The 23533-nt window shown below is 40.2% G+C and overlaps 1 protein-coding gene across 1 annotated transcript in view; it reads left to right on the plus strand.

Annotated features, from left to right (window-relative positions):
- Positions 1–21331, plus strand: part of PAPPA (pappalysin 1) — a 280168-nt gene extending 258837 nt beyond the window's left edge. The window contains exons 22-24 of the mRNA XM_006142815.3: positions 799–870; positions 5484–5582; positions 16295–21331. Coding sequence (XP_006142877.1) covers positions 799–870; positions 5484–5582; positions 16295–16402 — 279 coding nt within the window. The 3' untranslated portion in view covers positions 16403–21331. The remainder of the gene's footprint in view (positions 1–798; positions 871–5483; positions 5583–16294) is intronic.
- Positions 21332–23533: the final 2202 nt, after the last annotated feature.

The raw sequence follows: 23533 nt of genomic DNA on the forward strand, positions 1-23533 counted from the left end.
AGGATGGGGAAGGGCATATAGGTGAAGGGGAATAGCAGCAACAAGTTAACTGAGAGGGGAAAGTGAGGGCAAAGTCAGGGGGCTGTGAGCACTGTCATATCCCTGTGGCTGTGGCATGGCGGCGGGTGATAGCAGGAAGGCTTATTTGCCTCTCTAGGGCTCCAAACAAGAGGTAGGTTCATTCATCCTCCAGTCTGCTTGCTCTCAAGCTGTACGGGACATTAGATTATCTGCGAAGCTTATGTTTAAAATGCAGAGTCCCAGACCTGGTCTCAGAAATTCAGATTCATAGATCCAAAGCAGTACTGAGGAATTTGCTCTTTTAATGTGGTCCCACAGTGATTCTATCAGCTCATGTACTGAGAACTACACCTTTCTATAGCCACAAACATGCATGTGCACACACACATGCACATGTGCACATGCACACACACATCCTGTACTCTTCCCGCTTCTCACGTATCTTCAACTCCACCAATGAGTCAAATATCAGCCGAGAATTTTTAAAAGGGCTTTTCTGATCACGCTTCTGTCCCCCGCATTCTGCTTCTCCTCAGCCCTCATTCCTGCCAGGGAAATACAGGCTCATGACACATGTAATGAACACAAATATTATTTTAATCTTATGGCTCCTGTTATTGCAAGTACCCAGGCAAGTTCTCCCTGTAAATGCCAGGGTGAGGTCAGGACTTGGAAGGTCCAAGGAGAGGTGGGGTGATTGAATGTGGTGCCAATGAGGAGTTGGTTTCCTCCGATGCCAATACCATCTGACCTCTGTCTCTCCCCCTCTCTTTGCAGAGAGTCGTCTGCACAGCTGGCCTCAAGTGGTATCCTCACCCAGCTCTGATTCACTGTGTCAAAGGCTGTGAGGTGAGTCATAGAAGGATACTCCTCAGCTCCGTAGAAATTATCCTGCTGTTATTGTTATGATTGTTGCTAAATAATGATGGCTACCATCTACTGTACCTACTAAGTGTTGTAAATAAGCATTTAACAGTATCTTGGACAGGAATCAGCAATTCCATGTCACAGATGATGGCATTGGGATGCAAGATAATAAAGAAATAGACACAAAAACACAGTTAGTGGGTAATGATGTTGAAATTCCAAGCCAGGTTTTGCTGACTCCAAAGCTGTGGTCTACATACAATTGGATATGTAAGGAAGGGAAGGAGGGGGCGGGGGGGATGCCATATTGATTTAGCATCTATAATACATCCCCCATGATATGTTCTTAGGATATTTGCCATTGCAGTCATTAAGAAGCCCCATTCTTCCACGCTTAAATCAGGAATAGCAAAACGAAATCCAGGGCTCTGTGAGTATTGCTTTCTTCCATCTTTCTGGATCAGTCCAGCATTTTGGGGAAAGGAAGCTAGGGTTACCTGGGCACTCATTCTGCTGAGTCGGCAATCTGGGCAGCCAGTGTGACAGCGGAATTTGATCTCTCCTTTGACTCAGCAGTGAGTTCCAAGAGACCCTCACCTGTCAGGCTCTGAGCCCTGCCAACGATACTTATCTTCTCCTCCATCCTTGCAGGCACCCCTCATCTTCCCCTTCCCTCCTTAGCTTAGAGCTCATGGTTTGTGTCTTACCTGGAGCTGAAAAGTATCCTTAGAAGAAATACAAATGCTGGGGCCAGGCAAGAGTCATCAACTTTGAGTGTCTAGAATTAGTCAATATAGAGAAAAGATTTTGGGACCTTGACCCCCCTGCCCTCTGTGTTGAAAGTGATCATTTAGTCACTGTTCATCAAACTTTCAGTGACTACCTCTTATATTCCAGTCACTACTCTAGGTTCTGAGAATACAACGGTTTTAGTAAAGTAAAAATAGTAACTGTGCTGTTCCTAAGTCCTCCATGATGTCTCCCTGTCCCTCATTCATTCATTCATCTGTCATTTTACTAAATAAACAGGTACTGACCTGTATTTGACAGATTTGTTGTTGAAAATGTCAAAATTTTGCTAGGACATGAAAAGAGGTAACACAGATTGCCTCTCCACAAGGAATTCACAGTGTATTAAGGAGCTAGACAAAGAGATAATTCCAAAATGATATATCTAGAGCGTAACCAAAGATGGTATGTGAAACTGTAGAGGCACTGAGCATCCTGGGACTAGTAGGGAAAATATTTTGGAGGGGGTGATGTTTGAGCTAGATGTGAAGATCGAGTTGTTTGCCTGAATGCATTACTAGAAGCAAGAACATGAGAAATACCAGAGACTAGAGAAATATACACATGGCAAAGCTTTTCTAATGCTGTTTTCTCCCTAGAAATTCTCCCTTCTCTACCCCATCTAATTAATTCCTACTCACCTTTATGATCTCGGCTTTAACTTCATTTCCTCCGGAACACCTTCAAAGCTCCCTAACTATTAATAGATCAAATAGTCCTACTCTTTAATAGCATCATGTTGCTCTCCTCCATAGCTATGGTCAGAGTTGAAATTGATCAGTTTTATGCGTGATTATTTGCTTAATGTCTTTCTCTTCACTGGAGTATAAAGTCTAAGGGGGAAGCTATATCTATTTTGACTCATTGTCGTGTACCTTGCCTTTGCACAATTTGTAAACACATGCTAGGCATACAATAAATAGGGTTGAAAGAGGATGAATGAATGGATAGATGGATGAGTATGGCTTGAGAAAAGGAACACATAGGAGGAAGTGCTAGAAATGAGACTGGAGATTTTTTTTCAGGAGCCAAATAAACAAGAACCACCTTCATTTATTTTTCTCTTTTTTCTCTCCTTTTTTTTTCTAGTTACTCTGTTATCAACATAGATCTTTTTATTCTAAGGAAGGGACAGTGGGTCTTCCTCATTAGTTTGTTCATATGCTATGTAAGGGAGAATATAAAGGTCTGGAGCTCGCTGTCAGACCTCCTCAGGTCCTACTATAAATATGGTAATGCAGTTTCATGGTAGTCACACAGCACAGTCACAACAGCACTCACAGCCATGGGAATGCATACTCAAACTGCCAAGCCCAGCTCTTGCCTGTTCCTAGAGCCATCTTGCTAGGATCTCTTTTAGACTCTTACAGGATAGTGATGAAATAATCTGGCATCATAAGTTGAGGGCAAAAAGGCTCTGCAAATAAGAATTTAGAGCAGAGATATAAATGTAAGGAATGTCACATGGGTGAACTTTTTGTGAACATGGGTGTCCTCAGAGCAGTCAGGGTGGGAAAGAGACTGCCAAATGATACAGGTGTGCTGGATGCAATGTTCTTGGACAACTGATGCCATCTTATTTCATATCAGTAAGTCTCTGAGTATTAGAGACCCCACCCAGCACCTTAGCAAAGTGGTTTCATTTTCCCATCATTTTAAAAATTTCACTATTGAGAGTCCTGGGATCCAAAGAAGATAAATCACTTAACCAAACTCACCCAGTAGTCACCTAGTTTTTTGTTTTTTGTTTTTTTTTTTGAGAGGTTTTTACTATAGGGCACATGCGCTCACCAGAAAGACAGAGAGAGACAGAGAGACAGAAAGTGAGAAATCACCCCCCAGGGGGATTGCCACATGGCAATTCCTTCTCCTCCTTTCTCCTCTCAGGACCTTGGGCATGCATGCACATGTGCCTGGCATGAGTTTAAGCCACCAGGTTCAGGACTTGAACTGCAGTTGACTACATGGGAGGCCAGTGATGTAGCCATTACACCATCTGCTGGCCCCAGAACTCAGGTTTTCTAAACCTCTGCCAAATGATGCCAGTACAATTACATTCTTTCTCAAAAACATTACTAAGGGGACTGGCAGGCAGCACAGTGGTTAAAGGTGCTGGATTCCCACATGGCCCACCATGATTTGAGTCTCAGACCTGCCAGCTTGCTTTCTTACTTTCCCTTTCTCTCTCTGTCTCTGGTCAAATTGAAAAATAATAATAACAAATGGAATTAAATAAATAAATAAATGTTTAAAAAGACATTACTAAGGATTGAAGTTGTGAACAGCATTAAACTGGGTGACTCAGAGGCAAAGATGAACCAGGCATTGCCCATGTCTTCAAGAAGCTTATGGTCTTGTACCAGCCACAGAAACATATATAGACCATAGACTATGGTGCTAAGTGTTAGTATGGAGAAATCTAAAAGGTGCAGAGGTCAAAGAAGCTTCTGGACTTCCTCCTGTCATGACTCGGAGTTCTAATCAACAATGAATTGACTCTATCATCTTTTCCTTATCTTTGGAGCATTGCAGTTGCAAGAACACAGGGGAGAAAAAAAAAAAGTCAGTGTATTCCAAAGCAAGCTAATAAGGCAAAGAAAAAAGCATCATTACCCTGGTATTGCCAGAGTGGTTTTGGCTAAATCCGTTTCTTTGAGTGTCAGGGTTTTCAGCTGTAAAGCGGGAATAATACCATAATACCTACCTCAAATGTTGTTCAAAGAATAAAAGACAGAACAAACATGTGATTTGAATACATCTACATTCCTCTTTTAAAGAGAGTCCATCATTATACACACAACTGTTTCAAATTTCTTTTTTTTTGGTGGTGGGAGAGGTTTCCACTATAGGGCGTGTGCGCTCGCCAGACAGACAGAGAGAGACAGAGAGACAAAAAGCGAGAAATCACCCCCCAGGCGGGATGGTCACACCGCAATCCCTTCTCCTCCATTCTCCTCTCGGGATCTGGGGCACACACGCACACGCGCCCGGCGTGAGTTTTTAAGCCACCAGGTCCGGGACTCGAACCGCAGTCGAGTATTGGGAGGCCAGCCATTAAGCCAACTGCCGGTTCCCCAACTGTTTCAAATTTCTATAAACTCTGTTTTGCCTTTATTATTTGGAGACAGTTTACATTTAGTTTCCTGCTATATTTGCATATTTTTATACTTTTATTTGTATATTTTTAATTTTTTAAAGATTTGCTAGAGGGAGCATGTGCTCACAATAGAGAGAGGAAAGTGAGAAAGCACTGCCATGGGATAATGGTCACACCACAATCCCTTCTCCTTTTGGGATTTTCATTATACACACACGTGTGCTCAGTATGTTTCTCCAAGTCTCTAGGTCTAGGGCTTGATCTGCATAGTCAGCCATGTAGAATCCAGCTGCCCTAACCACCATGCTACCACGGGTTCACATATTTTTTTACTATAGATTATGTTTTTTATTACCTACTATCAGGAAACACGAGAGAAGGTGGTCTCAACTTTTCTTATTTCTTCAAGTAAAATGGGTCCTTTATTTCAGGAAGATGTAAGTGATCTACTGAGTGACCTTGCATATCTGAGCATACCAGAGTATATCACTTAGCATAACCATACCCTAGTTGGGAAAACTTGGCTAGATACGACTTGTAAAAGGTAGAAGTGATAACTCATGCAAGGGGTGATGAGATTTGAAACCAGGCAGGCTGACTGTACAGGATTGTGAGAAGATAACAAACAGTTAAATGCCTTCTTGAAGTGTACCTTTCACTCTACCATGCTTATAAGACTGCATTTTCTTCCTGCTTCTCTCCCTTGTAGCCCTTCATGGGAGACAATTACTGTGATGCCATCAACAACAGAGCCTTCTGCAACTACGATGGTGGAGACTGCTGCACCTCCACGGTGAAGACCAAGAAGGTAGGCCTGTGTGTGCCTCTTGGCAACTGCCTACAGCTTGCTGGCCAGGATCACTCCTACTGGCTGGACAACCCACTGTCCTGGTTATGTCAGCTCTCTGTCTTTATCCCTTATTTCATTTGGTTTGTTATTCTTTTAGCCAGTAATTGAGTTAATATCAAGAGCTCAGCCCTGGAAAGCTTTGTAGATATGGTCCTCAAAGCTTAGGATCAGGTATGGAAGCAGATATGTAATAAGTTCTTTTTTTTTTTTAATGTTTTTGTCATAGATCATGAGTGCTCAGCTTTCTTGCCCATCATCTTGTAAAATGGCATTTTTATTTTTTTAATATTTTTTATTTCATTTTCTTTTATACATTCAATCACATTATTTAGCTTACAAAGTGGGATTTTGATTTTTGATAGAACACCATAGGCATAGATTTGCAGCTTAAGTATAGAATAAAATACATGATCTATTCATTAATTTTATTATTTCCCCAAATTATGAAATAATACGTATTCTATTCCTTGGAAAACCCAGAAAGAAGAAACTAAAGCAGTCACTTACTGTTTTATTGCCCAAAGATAACCATCGTTTTTCTTTTTGGTGTATTTGTTAAGTATGAGAGTACATGTCTGTGAATAGATTACTGCATTTCCAGTTTGGAATCCTGTCTGGCCTAATTTTTCTTACTTAGCAAAGGGAATCTTACCCATAAGAATGATCTGATATTAGTATAAACTTCTCAACTATATTTTTGGGCTGGATTATTGTTTATTTTATGGATCATAATTTACATAACTTATCCAACCATTACTGTACCTTTTTATTTATCACTTTTGGGTTATTTCAGTTTCTTGCAGTTATAAATAATGATGTTTATGACCCTATTTGCTCATAAGTACTTTCATATTTGTGATTATTCCTTTAGAGTTGATTCTTAGAATTTAAATAATGAGCATAAAAGGTATTAGCATTAATTTGTGTGTGTATGTGAGTGTGTGTATTTGTGTGGTGGGTTAGACAGAGTCTTGCTGCTTTGTGATCCTCCTGCCTCAGCTTCCTGAGTATCTGAGCCTAGAAGCATGTGTCATTGCACCTGGCTCTGTAGGGTGGGCCAAGAATCAAACCTGGGCCTCCCAGATGGCCTTAGCCTGTAAGTAGCAGCAGCAACCAGTGTGTGCAACGGTGGTTGGGCTGGGCCCAAGGTGCAATCATTTTTAAGGCTCTGGATACAATTTTCCAAACATATAGAGTACACAATAGTGTATATTTTGCTCCACGGGTGTACACCATTTTTGAAAGTGAATGGACAATGAAATTTTTCTTAAAAAGAAGTTTATGGAGAATTATAACACTATCTGACATCAGTTGGAGAAAGAGCAGCTCTGACAAAAATAATTTTCTGCCTACCATAACTTATGCACTAAAACATAAAAAAGCAAACTTTTGTGTGTGTGTGGGGGTGATGAGAGGGACTTCCTTAAATGGATTACTGTTTTCTACAGAGTGCATTAGAGGGATATGAAGGCATGAGATAGTGGTTCAGGTGTAGATTCCAAACAGTATAGTAATACACACACATACACACGTATAATTAGGAATAGTCACCATTTTGACTCTCTGTTCCTGTACTGGGTTTAGTTCCAGCAGTTTTAGACTCTAGAACTAGAGATAATGCTGACCCTTGACTAAGGGACTTCTGAGTCAGTTAATTTATTTATTGGCTAGTTATGAATGTGTTTGCTAGTCTTTTTTTAAAAAATTATCCATCTATGCTATAAATATACTTACACATTTTGTGTTAAAAGCTTCTGTTCTTTCAAATGTTTCTTTCTATTGGCCATGGCAGCAGAAGGCAGAAAGCTGAGCTTCCTTCATCTGAGATGAATGATTGTTGACCATCTCTATATGTCTAGCTCTGAACCAGGCTGAGTCTGTATGGCAGAATCCAGACAGACTAGGTTCTGCCCTGGCAAAACTTGTAGTCTAATAGAAGAGGCTGATACTAAGAGTGAGATAATTCAATTATATATTTAATACTTTGTTAGAAAAGGCAATGAAGGGTTTTATGGAGAACAGTATGAAGGTCAGAGGAAATTTCTCCGAAGAAGTAATATTTACTTTAGACTTGAAGGAGTGTGAATTTTCCTGGTGAGAGTGAATAGTGGCTGGGGCAGAAGGGAGAGAGTCTATGAGAACTATATTTGAAGTATGGACTGTGGAGATGAAAGCCCTCTCTAATGGCAGATTATGACTGTGCCATAGTTATTTCAGTTGTTCAAAGGTGTTTGGGCTTTTGAGATTTAAGATTTTTGAAAGTCTAACTTTTAGAGTAAAAAGGTGTGTCTAATTAAAGTCACATTTCCTACCATTTAAATTTCCTAGTTTAACTTCTTAACAAATTTCAGTGTCTTGAAACTTACTTCCTCTTCCTTGTGTAGATTCAGCAACACCCTGGTTTAATACACAGTGATAGGTAGAGAAATAGATTAGAACACAAGACACCCCTAAGTGAACTACTACATATGTCAGATGCTCTGCTGGATGTTTGGCTTCCATTATCTTCTTTAATCCTCATGTCAACACTAGTAGGTGTATTATCCTCTCCACTGCATACATAAACTTCTTTGGGCTCAAAGTACTTGTGGGGCTTGTCTGCATTCACTTGACTGGTGAGTGGTGAAACCCAAATTTAAACCCCGTTCTGGCTGACTCACAAGTCCTTTTCTTTCTCCTGAATGGGGCTGAGTCTCAAAAGCTGAAAGCATGCCAGGGTAAGACTTAATTATGGGACTTTCATTAGCATGGTAAGTGCTGGGGACTCCGTCCATATTATCTCACTTAGACTCCAGAACAATTCCACAAGGTAGAAAATTGAGGCTTAGAGAGGTGGACCAATTTGTGCAAGGTGATGGAGTGATGTGTGAGATTTAGGATTCCTAACTCCAAACAAATTATAATACATTATTGACAGCTCACACCTTTTCCTTGCCAAGCATATTTTCAACTGCTGTTACATATTTCATCACTACATTAGTCCCATTTTAGGTGTTGTCATTTTATCCTTATTTTATAGGTAATAAAACTGGGGTTTTAAAAGGATTGAGGTCATACACCCAGAAAGTGCTAGAGCTGAGGTGCAAATCTGAATGGTTTAAGCCACACAGCACTGGCCTTTAACTCCACTGACAGATACCTATCCCATTACGATAGGTATCTATCTTCCCCAAGCATCTTGCCCTTCTCTTGTGAGTGAGCTTCTTGCTTCATGGATCTCCTGAATTGGACTTCTTAATATGAATTTCAGGCCCAGTGTTAAGCTCTTAGCACTTTCTCCCAGATTTCCTTCTGCCAGCTTTCTGCCTAAACTTTTTCCTGGTCCTGAGGCCTGGGGCCTCCCAGTTGCTTGGCCCAGCATAATGTCTGTCTGCTCCCTCCATCTTTCCTCCTCTTGTTTGTCTGTATAGACTTCAACTTTCCCCTCATGTAGCTTGTGGGGTGACCTGGACGTGGCTGGCAGACATGAGCAAGACAGTGCAGGAAACTTCTGTCTGTCAGGGGTGTCCAATTTCCCACCCAGACCCTGTCTGCAATGTAAGGCAGACAGGAAGAGGTAGGACTCTGCTTTTCAGGATGTCAGTTTATTATTTTCCTGTTGGAGCCATGGGGAGCCTTGAATGCGGAGCACATTTCCAGAATGGCTGCTCCAATTATTTCCCTTCATAACAACATCCAAAAGAAAAAAAAATCAGTTTATAATTGGAATCATTTTAAGTAAGCATGTGTTGAGGCTAGGAGAGAGGGAGGGAGGGGAAACAACTTTAACATATTCAACATATCAAGGCTATCTAAGATGTGGTCACATGGAACACTAATTCTGGTCATGTTTCAGATGGCTGCTAAGAGACTGATTCTTGGAAGATATCTGGGGAGTTATGGTGTAGTCCCAGCTCAGTGACGTATTAGCTGTGTGACTTTGGGCAGGCTAGACGCACCTTGACTTTTTTATCTCTTGGTATTTGGATTAGATTCATGTCTAAGGACTCTTCACAGGGTTTCCTGGGTGAGGGAGATCATTGAACAGGAACTTGAAGGCTAGTTAGGACTAAGACCAGTAGAGAGTAAGAAGCAATTAATCCCAGTATCAGATATTATAAAATGGTGTATTATTTATTATCAGAAAATCCCTACCCCTCTCAATGCTAGTGTGCAAATTTCATGAGGACATGAATGTACTTCTCCTGTTTACTGATATATTCCAAGGCCCAATGTATTTCACTGCATCCTGTCCCGTAGTAAGTGCTCAGCACCCACAGGTGAATACTTGTTGACTGTGTGACAGGTGCTGTGATAGGCCATGAGCAATATAGGCCTAGCCCCAGTCATGCTGAGATTCCTCCTATGGATGAGTAGCCAGACATTTAGAGTGTATTAAGTGCTAATAGAGGCAAAGCCAGTGCAAAGGGTCAAAAACTCGACACTAAAAATAAGACATCAAAGGCCCAGAGAGCTTACCCAGGCGAAAAGAGTAGGAAAGGAACAGAGAGAGAGGTGGGGGTAGGGGAGTGTTTCTGGAAGAGGAAACAATCAGTGCAAAGGTCCAGATATCAGAGAGAACGTGAAAGACATTATAATTTTTTGAGTTCTCTAGTAGAGTCCAAGAGAGACAGGGATAAGAGACAAACTTCGAGTGATCAACAGGGCTGTTATAACCAAAGTCAAAAAGTTTGAACTTTATCTAGAGATCAGTGAAGACATTCAAGGAGGACTTTAAACATGGAATCAGTCTATGGCATTCTAGAAGGCTTCCTGGAAGAGATTTGTTTTACTTTAAGGAATATCAAGAGATTATAGGCAGATGGCTAAGCGAATTAGACTAACTGTCTAATTGCCTTACAATCACTAGCTTTTGAAATTTAATGACCCCACCTTATTGGAGGATAGTTGTAACATTTTCATTTGTATTAAGCAGATATTCATTGTAGCTTGATCCTCTGAGAGAATTCAACTTTTCTATCCTAAAAAGTTATCACCATCACCATTATCAATGCCATCATCGCCTCGATGGTCCCTTCCACTATCATTATCATCACCCTTTATGAGACATGTTTTTTATGCCACACACTGTGATAAGTGTTTTACCTGAATTTTATATTTTGTTCAAACTGATTTTATGTTTATGGTAAAACTGTTATTACCTCCATTTTACAGATGAGGAAACTGAAGCCCAGAAAAGGGAAGTGACTTGTCTGATAGCATATATTACATCTCTAACAGGGCAAGAACTCAAACCCAAGTCTCTTTCTTATCTACGCCAGTGCTTTTCTCCACTTTATTCACAGTTTTTTTTTTACTTTCTCTTCTTTCTATCTGCATAGCCACGGTGTCCATACTGAAACAAGCTTCAGTATTCATTAATTGCTCTGTGTTCAGGCACCGAATCCACTCCCACCTCCAAGAGACTTACAAGGGTGTTTTCCCATGTGACATCATTAACACTGACTCTCTTGAGACTCAGAAATGTAAAGTGACTGGCCCAAGGTCCCACAGCCAGCAAGAGCAAAACCAAGGCTTTCTGGCCATCATCATGAGATGCCTCTACTTTCCCTCCATACCACCAGCACTACCGTCACTACTCTCTGCTTGTTGCCTCTCTGTGGCCTCTGAGTGAGGATCCAGCCCTGCCTGTCTCTCAGCCCCAGACAAAACCTTGTGCTGCAGGAGGCTGAGCTGCATTCCTGAACTGCTCACATATGCAGATGGAGGGGCTCCCCTGGGTCATTTCCCAAAAGGAAGAAACCCCTATGTCTGAGCATCATCTCCAGCCCAGAAAAAGAAAGTAGAGAATCCCCTCTTTTAGTCAATGACCTAGGCTTGTTGACAGAACCTCAAAGTGGGTGGCCAACCTACTTTGGGACAGCCTAGTCACATGGTGCTAGGAATTCCCAAATCCCAACACAGTATCCACAGTGTGGGTAGTAGGTTTTCTTGGGAGGCTATCTCAGGGAGAAGGTGGGAACCTACTCAGCGAGTCCAGGAACTCGGGAAGGGGACTCAGAGATCTGACTTTATCAAGAAGGCACTCTTCTCCCCATGCCTCAGTTTCTTCTTCTGTGAAGAGTATATCCTGATTCCTGCTCTGTCACCTGGGGGATGTTGCTGAGCAGTAGTTACAAACACAGGTGCAGATCGCACCACACCTACCAGCTAAGTTACTCACCTCTGCATCTTAGTTTCCTCTGAGATGTAAAATGGGGATACTAAGAATAGCTACCTTATTAGGGTTGCTAAGAAAAATGAGTGGATAATGCTAATTGAGTTTAGCTCAGTTCCAGGCACAAATTAAGGGATAAAGTATATTGCCTATTAAAAGGATAAAACATGGGACCAGTAGATGACATAATGATAACGTCGCTGGACTCCCATGTAGTCCACTGCAGTTCAAGTTCCAGACCCGACAGCTTAAACTCATGCCAGGAGCATGTACGTGCATGGCCAAAAATCCCAGGAGGAGATTGGAGGAGAAGGAATTGTGGCATGGCCATCCCCCCAGGGGGGTGATTTCTTGCTTTCTGTCCAGTGAGTGCATACACCCTATAGCAAAAATCTCTCTCTATATAAAAAAGGACAAAGCAGCAGTCGCAGCCTTGCCATATTATGAAGAAAATGCCTTCTTTTCACTCTCATTTGCTGAAAAGCTCTCAGCGTTTTGAGTGGGGCTTAGAATGTTGCATCATCAACTTATTGACTGGTATTGAGGCCTGAGGCAAGTTTATTTTCTGAAACCTCTGTTTTTCTCATCTGCAAGATATGTAGCTAATAGTGATAACCTCGCAAGCTGCACTCACACGTATGTGGTGGAGACAAGACACTCCTGAGACCAGATCTTCTAGACTTTGCCATATTCTGATTGGCTTTCCTTTTCTTAGTTTCTAGACACATTATTTTGGAAAATGCTGCAACTTCCAAGGCTGACTTAGGGGAAGGAAACCAATGGTGACACCACTCCAACAAAGCCAGCATGCTCATGAAGCTGGTGGCAGGGTTTCCCAACTGATGATTTTAGAGAAGTTGATAAGGAGAGTGCAGAAAGAGAAATATGTAAGACAGGACTGTGGGGAAGTCTACTTTTCTAATCCCAGGGCTTTACCTTCTACCTTTCTCAGACTGAGAAGGACTTTTAGCCAGGTGGGAGCTAGAGACCATGGGAACATGAAGATCAACTCTTATCATACAGATAGGGAAATCGAAGCCTAGAAAAGGGAAGTAACTTGTACAAAGTGAGTCAGTCAGTCAGTATAAGAGCAGAGGCTCTCTGAATTGTATTCTACCTGTATATTTGTACATTCATTTGACCATCCATTCATGCGTCCATCAAATGCTTATTATGTCATACATAAAGATTCAGTTCAACAACAAATATGGGCCCAGTCCAGATTGCACCAACATGCAAGTGAAGAAGTATTTCAGTACAAGAGAAGTATAAAGATAAGATACTGTTAGGGCTGGCAGGTGGTATGGTGGTTGAGGAATCTGGATTCCTACATAGCCAACTGTGGTTCAAGTCCCAGACCCAGCGGCTTGCTTTCTCACTTTCTCTCTATCTTTCTGGTCAAATTAAAATAATAAAGGTAAGTGATGAAATTATTTAGACCAAAAAAAAAAAAGAGATAAGATAGTGTAATGATATGAAGTTGATGGAGTCATCTTTAGTCAAGCCAATGTCGTCATGCTTGAGATAAGACTTGCAGAGTGGAAAGGAGCTGATCAGAAGAGAGCAGTCATGGCAGAGGAACATTGATTGCTAAAGATTTCAAAGTAAGAGAACAACTGCAGTATTTGAGGAACCAATAAATAAATGGACTTTAGAGAGAGGGGGGAAGAAAGGAAGCAGGTGAGGTCTGAGAAACATGTGGAGATCAGCTCATGCAAGGCCTTGAACTTGTGGGAAGGACTTTGGATTTCATTGCAAAAGATAAAATTTTGTTGAATATTTTCCTGTATAAAGTACAGGAGGAAGCATAACAGGTAAAGCAGATGGAAAATTGTCCCTAGTGAGTCTTAGAGTTCAATGAAAAAGAGTTATAGAGAGAATTATAAAGTAGACATTAGAGGTAACAGAGTCACTGTAATGATAAAATGTGAGCAAGGACAGAAGGAGAGTGACAAAGCAGTGGGTGAGGTAAGGTCAATGAAGCTGTCCAAGTCGGGAAGGTGGAAGAGAGGGGACAAGATGAAATAGGGGTCAGTGGGAAGTTTGAGTCAGCACATAGATACTCAGCACTGAGCATCTCCTAGGTGGTAGGCCACGTGCTGAGGCATTTGTGCGTCTCATTTTGTTAGATCCTCACAATCGTATGAAATACAGTCTTTCTTTTTTTCTTTTTTTCCCCAAAAATGTTTTTGCCCTAGGGCACATGTGCTTGACAGAGAGACAGACAGACAGTGAGAGGGAAAGTGAGAAATCACCCCCGAGGGGATGACCACAACATAATCCTTTCTCCTCCATCTTCCTTCTAAGATCTTGGGCACACACGTGCATGTGCCTTTCATGATTTTCAAGCCACTGTGTCCAAGACTCAAACTGTGGTTGGCCATATGGGAGTCCAGCAACGTAACCGCTATGCCATCTGCTGGCCCAAGTCTTTCTTTTCAAAGTTAATCTTTTACAGATGTGGAAACTAAGGTTTCTGGCATGAAGACATTTCCTCAAAACTGTCTAGTGAGTATGAAGCAGTAAGAATTTCAGCTCAGGCCCTTTGACTCCCATGGAAGTCCTTTCCACAATCTCAGTTGTTGGATTTCAATTTGGCTGTGTCCTCAGTTTCCCCACTTCGACTACAACATTTTTCTCTGTATCCTCTAGTTCTAACATTCCGTGCTTCTCTTGAAGGTAGAGAGATTATGGAAAAATATTCTAGAAGCTATGGGAAAATATCCCAGATTCTAGATGGACTATTCTAGATTGATTCCACAAAGGTATAAAGACTAGAAAGTAATTATCCTGAACAGGGAATAGCAAATTGTAAAAAGAAGAAGGTACTGCATGGAAAAAGAAATGAGGAAAATGCTTGCCATAGCATCAAGCACCTACGACCTTAAGTTGAAAAGAGAAACTAAGAGATGCATTAGCTGTCAGTACAAAGAATCAGAAAGAGATGGAGAAATGAATAGAAATGCATCTCTTTATAATATGTTTGCATCTGCATATATATAGTGTGTGTATAAATTGAGCAGCAGCATATGTCAAGCACTGTGCTAAGTGTTTTTAATGAGTTAGTTCACTTACTTTCTCATCACTACCTCAGGAGGTACATAGTTTGATTATTCTTACTTAATGAATGAATCCACTGTGGCTCAGAAAAAAAATTGTCATATATTCAAGGTCACCTCTTATGTAGGTAAAAGAGCTGGGGGTTATACTTAAAATCTCCCTGATGTTTAATTATACATTTCAAATTATTACAAAATTTCAGGATGAAGAGAAGTTGTGGAGAGGTAGGGAGCAGAAAAGAAGGAAAAAAGAAAGGGAAGAAGGAAAGGAAGGATGGAGGGCAAAGAGGCAGAGAGAAACCAAAAAGGGATAGAGAATGAATGTGTAAGACTATGAGAGACAGGGAGAGAAACACAGAGACTCTCTGAGGCTATGTGAGCACTTAGAGACCCAGCCCAGGCAGGAGGCGAATGAGGTCATTAAATCCATCTGCGCAGATGGGGGACCCTCTGGGGAAAGTTATATGCAAATGTCATGATGCAATGAGGTGAAATCAACTTGCGTTAGTTCAGGCTGGGACTGCACTATGCTCTTTGGAAAGACAAATCGTCTGTTGGATGGGAAGGCACTTGCTCTTCTGGGTTCTTCCTGTGAATTTCTAGAAAGGAAAGCCTGCCCAAGGTCACAGAGCAAATGAAGAGATGAACTGGGAACTGGAACTCAAGCCTCTCACTTTTTCTCTTGTTAAAACTGCTTCCAAGATTTTTCAAACAAACTTTGCTCAAAACCAGTGCGTCAAATATTATTCCCTATTCAGCCCCAAGAAGACCGACCGTCCGAGAATGTTTGAGACATACTGTCATTTTCATGATTTCTTCCCCAAATCAAAATTACCAGCATATTCAGAGAGTTATGTTTACCAGCATATTCAGAGAGTTATGTTTCCACTCGGTGACCAAAAACATTTTCATGTTCTTTACTTCATTTGATCACAACAGTCCTGTATATTAGACAGTCCATCATACAATTTACTAACCAGCATTGATATACTACAATTTTTCACCCATGATTTTACTCAGCTCTTAAGAGTTTACAGTACAAAATAGGTTTAGGATACTAGTACCACATGAGATTCAAAGAGAAGTAACCTTCCTTGCTTTAGATATCAAATGTGTCACTTACTACTTTGGCCAAATATCTTTCCCTTTCTGAGCCAGTTTTCCTAGTATCTATCTTACAAAGTTGTCAAAAGGGTTCAGTGTTTTCTTGACTGGAAAGTATTCAGCACATTGCCTGACCCATAACAAATGCCTCTGCAAATAGCAACTGCTATGATAATAACCATAGTGCCCTTGATGAAAATTTCTATGTAAGCAAGAATAGACCTATGACTTGAAGTTGACTTCCTCCTGCTTTCCAAATGCAATGGTTGTACCCATGCCCTGTGCTGCCTTTCTGATAATTGCTGCTTCAGACAAAACCACTCAATGTACTCTTCTCTTCCTCTCTGCAGGTCACCCCTTTTCCTATGTCCTGTGACTTACAAGGTGACTGTGCTTGTCGGGACCCCCAGGCCCAAGAACACAGCCGAAAAGACCTCCGGGGGTACAGCCATGGCTAAAGAAGGACAAGGAGCTGTCAAAGAATTCCCAGCGCCAGGACCCGCATCCCTTTGGTATTGATTTCACAGTCAGCTGCTCAATGGAATGGCCTCTCCACACCAGGGATCCTTAGCACCCAACCGGTCTGCCTTTAATTTCACCCAGAAAGGACTCACAGTAGGGCGAATGAACAAAGTCTCGCCATGCAGAATGATGGAATGGAATCCTACCCAAAATCTAAGATGGATTGCATACAGTGTGTAATCCCGGAGCCTCCTAGAATTCTAACCATTTGCCACACAACCACAGCAAGAAACTTGTTCTGTATCTAGGAGTGTACACATCTGCGGTTAGTAAACATGCATGCATACGCACCCATACAAACACCTGTGTGAGGGCAGTTCTGGAGACTGAGCAGAGAGAGACTGGAACAGAATCAATCTTTCCTTTCCCCCGCTCCTAGCCAACACTCTTTGGGAGAAAGAGAGATGCAGAAACTGCTAAGACCAAGTGTTAAGATGCCAAGATATCTCACACCCTGAGGCTCGGAATACATAGGCATGCATACTTGTGCAGCTTTTGGGGGTTGGAAGTGAAATGGTCTTCTAGGGAAGCAGGACCCAGGAAGAGATAAAGAATCAAAGGTATCTTTACCCAAGATCCCAATTTCCGCTGCCATGGGGATTTTACCCCAACTCCAGGGTTCAAGGCCAAACTGGAAATGGCTTAGGACTGCAATGTCAAGGTATTATACCAGCCCCCTGCTTGAGGCTTGAGGTCATAATATCCTTCCAGAACCCACCCATTCCTCAAATCTTGCCTTGGGACCACAATTGCTGCTACTTTTCTTGCTGCTCTATCCTACATATTGTTACCCCAAGAAGGTAGAACTAGGTTAGGAAAAACCCCACACAACCAAGCAGTCTGCCTTAAAAGTGACCCACATTTGTCCACAGTCCCTCATTTCCTATCCCGTCTGTGAGAGAAGAAGCCCAGTTGGCCCACATGTTGAGAAGTTAAGTCACCTGAACGTGGGTTTCTCATCCTGGAAAGGAGTTGAGGGTCTTCAGATGCTGGAATCCTCACTGAGAGTCTAGAATGTCTAAGCCAGTGTTAGATTTTATAATCAAGTGGAACAGTGTTCAATTTCCATGATCTTCAAGCCATTCAGAGACTGTTGGAATGGTTGAAACTTTTAAATTAATCATTTTTATCTTTGTCTTCCTAGCCCTTTAGGCTTAAGTAGGCTTTGCTCCTGAGAACCTCACTGTTGATCTGGGTAGATACAATTCTGAAACAGAGAATCATCTTGGATATGATCAATATAGATGGTGTTAAAGAGGACCATCAGAGAGAAGCCAAAGAGTTCACAGCCCCAGTACCCACAACCTGACATGGTCATCATGTTTTCCATATACCTTTTCAGTTACCAATACTTCCTACCATACCTGTTGTTGGGCAAGCCTTCTCTCTCTCCCAAGGTCAGCCTCCAAAAGTTTAGAGGGAATTAATCAATGATATGTATTGGCTCTCACCTCCTTGGGGGCCTCTTTGCCTCTTTTTATTCCATTACCTCCTCTCCCTTTTAGTTAATATGGAAGGAGATTAATCTATGATGAAGTGTGGGGGAGGGGGAAGTTAAGTAAGACATATTTTCTGAACCTGGAGTGGGAAAATGAGATGATAGGGTCTAAACTAGTTATATTACATAAAGTTTACTATAAATCAAGTCATCTCATGTCTAGTGAAGAAAAAGAAGAAAAACAGTCTGGCACAGGAATGCAAATACCTGTGTACTTTCCTAATTCCTATATCCAAGGCAGGCATTATTAATTCATCATGGTTCTTTTTCTAATTAGGACCAAAAACAAATTCAGAAACCATCCCACTATATTATTTTCAACAGCAATTACTTGGTGACCAAAAACACTCGAGAAGACATCTATTGGCCATCTGTGGTCTTATATTAAGAAATATATCAAGGTGCTCTTAGCATAGGTGCCCACAAATAAAGGTGCATGTGCTCAGATAGTTTATGGGGCTTGTACCAATTACAACTCTGGAGCTGGGTTCTAGCATGGAGAGACTACCATCGACGTTAAGGCCAGGCTCAAATTCCTTATGTTTCTTCCTTATAAAATTATACCTTATTTATATTCACGGCATTTTTATTTTCTATGATTATCAGAGTCAAACCTTATCAAAAAATTAAAATAACATTAAAAGAATTGATCTCCCATTGATATTTCCCTCCAGTATCTTGGAACTCTTGCCATGTCTTAAGGTCCCTGTCTTGCCCTAGCTGAGTTATCAACCTGTATGGTATTAATGTAGAAGGTATGAGCTAAGAAAGGGAACAGTGTCATCCCTTCCACTGGCTTAATCACACCCGTAAGTGAACAGTTGTAGTGATACAAAAAGTGCAGAAGACCCAAAGATGACATTACCAATGGTGGAATTGCAGGAACCGTAGAAGAACCTCACCAGCTTCTGTCAAATCAATCCTCATCCTCTTTCTACCTTCACTCTCATTGTCAACTCTCCCCACATTCTCCAGGTGAGGCAAGATTCCAGGAAGCTGATGTTTATGTTCAGACTCACAGATTGAGATCTTCTGAGTAAAGATCCACGCACTCTTCTTCGTATTATCATTCACACCTGTTACTAACAAATGTATATGCCGAGGAAATTAGGCAAAAGAGCTACTTGATTGGTGGTCAGCCTCATGCTCACATGGAAAGTGTAATTAATAGGTTCTCCTCAACCCTTCATGGAAGAGGATCAGCTCTATTTGTGCAATGCACTGATCGTTCTGTTTTCTTCCCGGGAATGAACTCAATGTCTCACCTCTTCCATCTTCTGTTTAGGAGTGCTCACATGGAGGCAGCTCCAAAGCAGCTTAAGGGCTCTAAAACATGTAAGGGTTTTATATCAGAAGAAGTATTAGCCTGCTAGCAGCAAAAAAGAAAGGAGATGGGCAGTTCTCTAAGCCCTATTTTTGGTAAGCCTTTCCAAGTCACAACCCTAGCTGCTTGTCCAGAGGACTTGTATTATTCCCAGATTCTGTGCCAACAAACTTCTAAGGGAATACAGTCGTCGAAAAGTCAGTTTTGGTGGGTGAATTGGGATGTTAAGGAAGGGAGGGATTAACGGCCATAAATGCTAGGGCTTTGAAGATGGAGGGTATCAGCTGCAGCTCTTGACTTCAGCACGGTGAGTCACTGCCTAGACAGTTCTCTTGGTCTTAGTCCCACTTTGGCTGATGCTTAAATGCTATCTGTTGAATATAATTCTTTGAGACAGATGTCAGCTACCTCCCTTCCAGGTTTGATTTAACTTGGTTGTAACTTTCAATTTGTTATAGGTCTTACCTGTGTTTAAAAAAGAACTAGAGAGAGAAAGAAAAAGAGAAAAGAAAGAAAGAGAAAGAAACAGGAAAGAGAAAAAGATGAAAGAAAGAAAAGAAAGGGAACAAAAAGGAAGGAAGGAAACCATAAAGTCATGTTAACAGTTTTGAGGTTTTGTGATTCTTTTTGTTTGTTTGTTTTTCTGGAACTACTTCAAGTGGGAAAATAAAAAGAAAAAAATTGATGGCACCCAAGCTGTACAGATAGAGATTAATAGAAGACAAGGAGATCAAAAATAAATTAAAAAATGCATGATTAAAAATTAAGAATAAAAAACCTATTTTTATGTTTCCTAAAGGAAATTGTTTATTCTACAGAGTAGGTAGACACAATCATAAAGATTTCCCTAGAAGACATAGAGTGGGATTTTATAATGTTGTCTGTTCTTTTCTGTACATTGTGGTAGATCCAGGAAATACGGCATTTTCCCCCTCAATATGTTGTTGTTCTTGGGGGCGGGGGGACATTTCGTTTATTCGTTTGGTGGCAATCCGTGGTAGTCGGGAGTGGGGAGGGTTTGACATTGGTTTTACCAAATATTAGTGGGACCTATTGTGTTGTCATGCTTTTCACATTATAAAATGTTTGTATTTGCCAGTGTAGCACTGGGCTTTAGAAGACTGCACTCAGAACCACACTGCACAGTCCAATTTTCTAAAGAGCTGCTATATCACCAGACAGGTAATTCTGATGAGTTTTGCAAAACCACCCAACCAAGTAAACAACAAACATTAAAAACTAAGTAGCAAATGAATAAAACTCTGTTCTTATATAATGTATTCAAGTTTTGCCAAATTTCTACCATAGCTTGCTTTTTAAAAGAAATGCATACTATCCAAGAGAAGAATTATGTCCCTAGTAGAAAGAACCCAGAATTCTTGACTCCAGGCAGCTGTTTGCTCAGTGATTTTAAAACAAGTTATCAAATTGCCTCTACATTTGCCTCAGTTTCTCTAGCTGCAAAATGGGGATAATAATACTTACCTACCTCATAGTGGGAGGGCAGGGGTTTTAAATGGATTGGGGTGATCTATGAGGGCCAACCCATCCTTCTGGGTTATTTTTCAAGAGTGTACAGGCCCATTGGCCTTTAAGACAGATGAGGAGTGCTCATTTAAGATACTGAGGAAAAAAGCTGGTGCTCCTGGATTATAGTCCACCTTAAGAGAAAGACTTGTATTGGGGAGTATTTCATTTTTTCAGGTAAATTGATTTTCCCCTTTATTCTGGACTTTACTAGTTCTATGATTTGATTAAAAAACAATTCCTTCCTACAGTGTAAAAGCCAGTTTGCCATTGTCTATTCAAGACTTCTGGGCCATTTCCAACTTATAGAGGAAGGGAGTCTCTAAAAACTTCTCCTTCGGCAGACACCTCACTTCTCAGACTTAAAATTCCACATCCAGTGTTCCATTAGAAGAGATACGACATTCTGAGTGCAAATAACTTGGGGCTTCTTAAACTACACACCAGCAGTCAGTGAGGAGAATTTTGAACAATTATTGAGTTGCTTTCTTGGGTCTCTATAATCAATAACCTGTCCACAGATATCTATCTATATAAAGATATTATATATAAATATAAATTTACATATATATGCACATGTATATAAAGTTGTACATATATGTGTGTATATATATACTTAAATGTAATATTTACAAAATAAAACTGTGATCTCATCTAGAGAAAATGTATTCACATTACAAACTGCTCTTCCATATTTATGTATATTATACCTTTTTATTATTGTTATAATTATTATGGGTATTTCTAATTATAATTATGATGTTGAAATCTGTTTGGCACCTTCTGGAAGCTACCAAAAAATGACTCTCCATTGAAGTGCTTAAAAGCTGTTCTCATGAGAATTCTACTGGCCTACTGTAAAAAAAGAAAAAAGAAAAAAAGAAAGAAAACCATCTAAACACCAAAAATTAAACACAATTCCAATCCTTCTTCTGTACCTCACGCGCATAAATTTGCTGCTCCTATTTTGGTTTATTTTTTTCCTGTTTTTGTGTTTTTATGGATCTAAGTTAAATCTTTCAGCAATATATAAAAATGTAAATAGTAAACTTTATTTATTAAGAATGTCATCTTTTTTAATTTATATTTACACAATTGTTCATCTAATTTATTTTTTCTATACGGTTTTAAATACTCAGACATATTTTGCTGTTCATGATATTTTTATCCTGTTTTCATGAATTTGTTTTTTTCCATACTGTTTTCTCTGGTCTCAATTACAGGTTGGATCTCACAAAAAAATAATGTCAAAGACAGAAATATTTTGCCACTGTTGATTACTATACCTTAAAGTTCTATATTATGAAAATATATAATAGCTTGTATGCTTCAATGTGTCATTGTGTGTTTTTGTCAATTGTGGAACTCGAAAGGACCATCATATATACACATTAACATGAAAGAGAACTCCAGAGCCTAGAATTAGAAGATCAACCATAGCACAAGATTTGAATGCCATAGATAACCAGTTAGCTATATAGTAGATTTCTGACAAGTAACTACATTTTGCATGCACAAAAATTGAAAACCAGCTTTATATGTTATGAGAAAGGTCAGTTTTTAGGGGCTAAAACATATATCACTTCCAGTTATATCTTTCCTCTTCAACAATGTACTTCCAGAATATTCTTCATTTTAATGTTTTTTTCTTCATAATCAAACCCTCAGTCATCTAGTTCAATTGAAGCTGCAGTAGAAACTGAAATGCTGCATTCAATCTGCCTAGTATATCATTGTTCATCTTACCACCACATAGTAGTAACTATGTCAACTTTGAAAAGTTACTTAATTGTTTTAAAATTTAGTTTTCCCATCTGTGAAATGGAAATAACGTCTCATCTCATTAAGTTTTCGTTAGAATTAAAAAAGATGAATATGCAGTGTTTAGAACAGTGCTGGACACAGATGCATTAGGTCTTGTATGAGGATTATGAAACCAGGGTTCATTATGACACGTTTTTAATGAAAACATGAATTTTTATGATGTCTACTTTATAAACAGAAAAAGAAAAAAAAAAAAAAGAATACAAGCAAGAAAGCAAGATGCCCTAGAGTGTTTAAGTACTTGCACAGGCATTTCTATGAAGTGGATTTATTGGCACTGTTGGCTGGCATGACCACCCGAAGGCAGGTCAAAATATGTCTTTATCTGCTGATAATTGAAATTTTAAATTTTACACATGAAAGCATTTTTGGAACATCAATGTGAATTATATATAAGGGAATAGAAGGGAAGTCAAAACTACCCTTAGTGGGTGTTTTTTGGACCCTTTAAAGACATGAACTGCAGAGAGGCACAAGAAAAGCCACCAAATAAATAAATAAATAAATAATCCTTGCTAAATTCTTCCAGATAACTAGCTACTTTCAAAGTAAGAAAATGATTAAAGAGAATGTTTTATGCAGTTATGCTTAATTTACTGTAAAGATTGAAACTGTATTTAGAGAATCAATTCATGATAAGAAATATTTCTCAAACAGAAAGATTAAGAGATAAGAGGGTTTTGGGGGGGGCAGTTTTTGTTTTTGTTTTTCTGTAGGGTGCATGTGCTCACCAGAGAGAGAGGACAGAGAAAGAGGGCAGGGGTCGGGGGTGGAAGAGAGAAATAATCTTCTATGGGGGATGGCCATGCTGCAATCCCTTCTCTTCCATTCTCCTCGTGGGATTTTAGGCACACATATACATGCGCCTAATGTGATTTTCAAGTCACCAGGTCC

This window comes from Tupaia chinensis, unplaced genomic scaffold (genome assembly GCF_000334495.1).
Source record: "Tupaia chinensis unplaced genomic scaffold, TupChi_1.0 Scaffold000081_1, whole genome shotgun sequence".
NCBI lineage: Eukaryota > Metazoa > Chordata > Mammalia > Scandentia > Tupaiidae > Tupaia > Tupaia belangeri.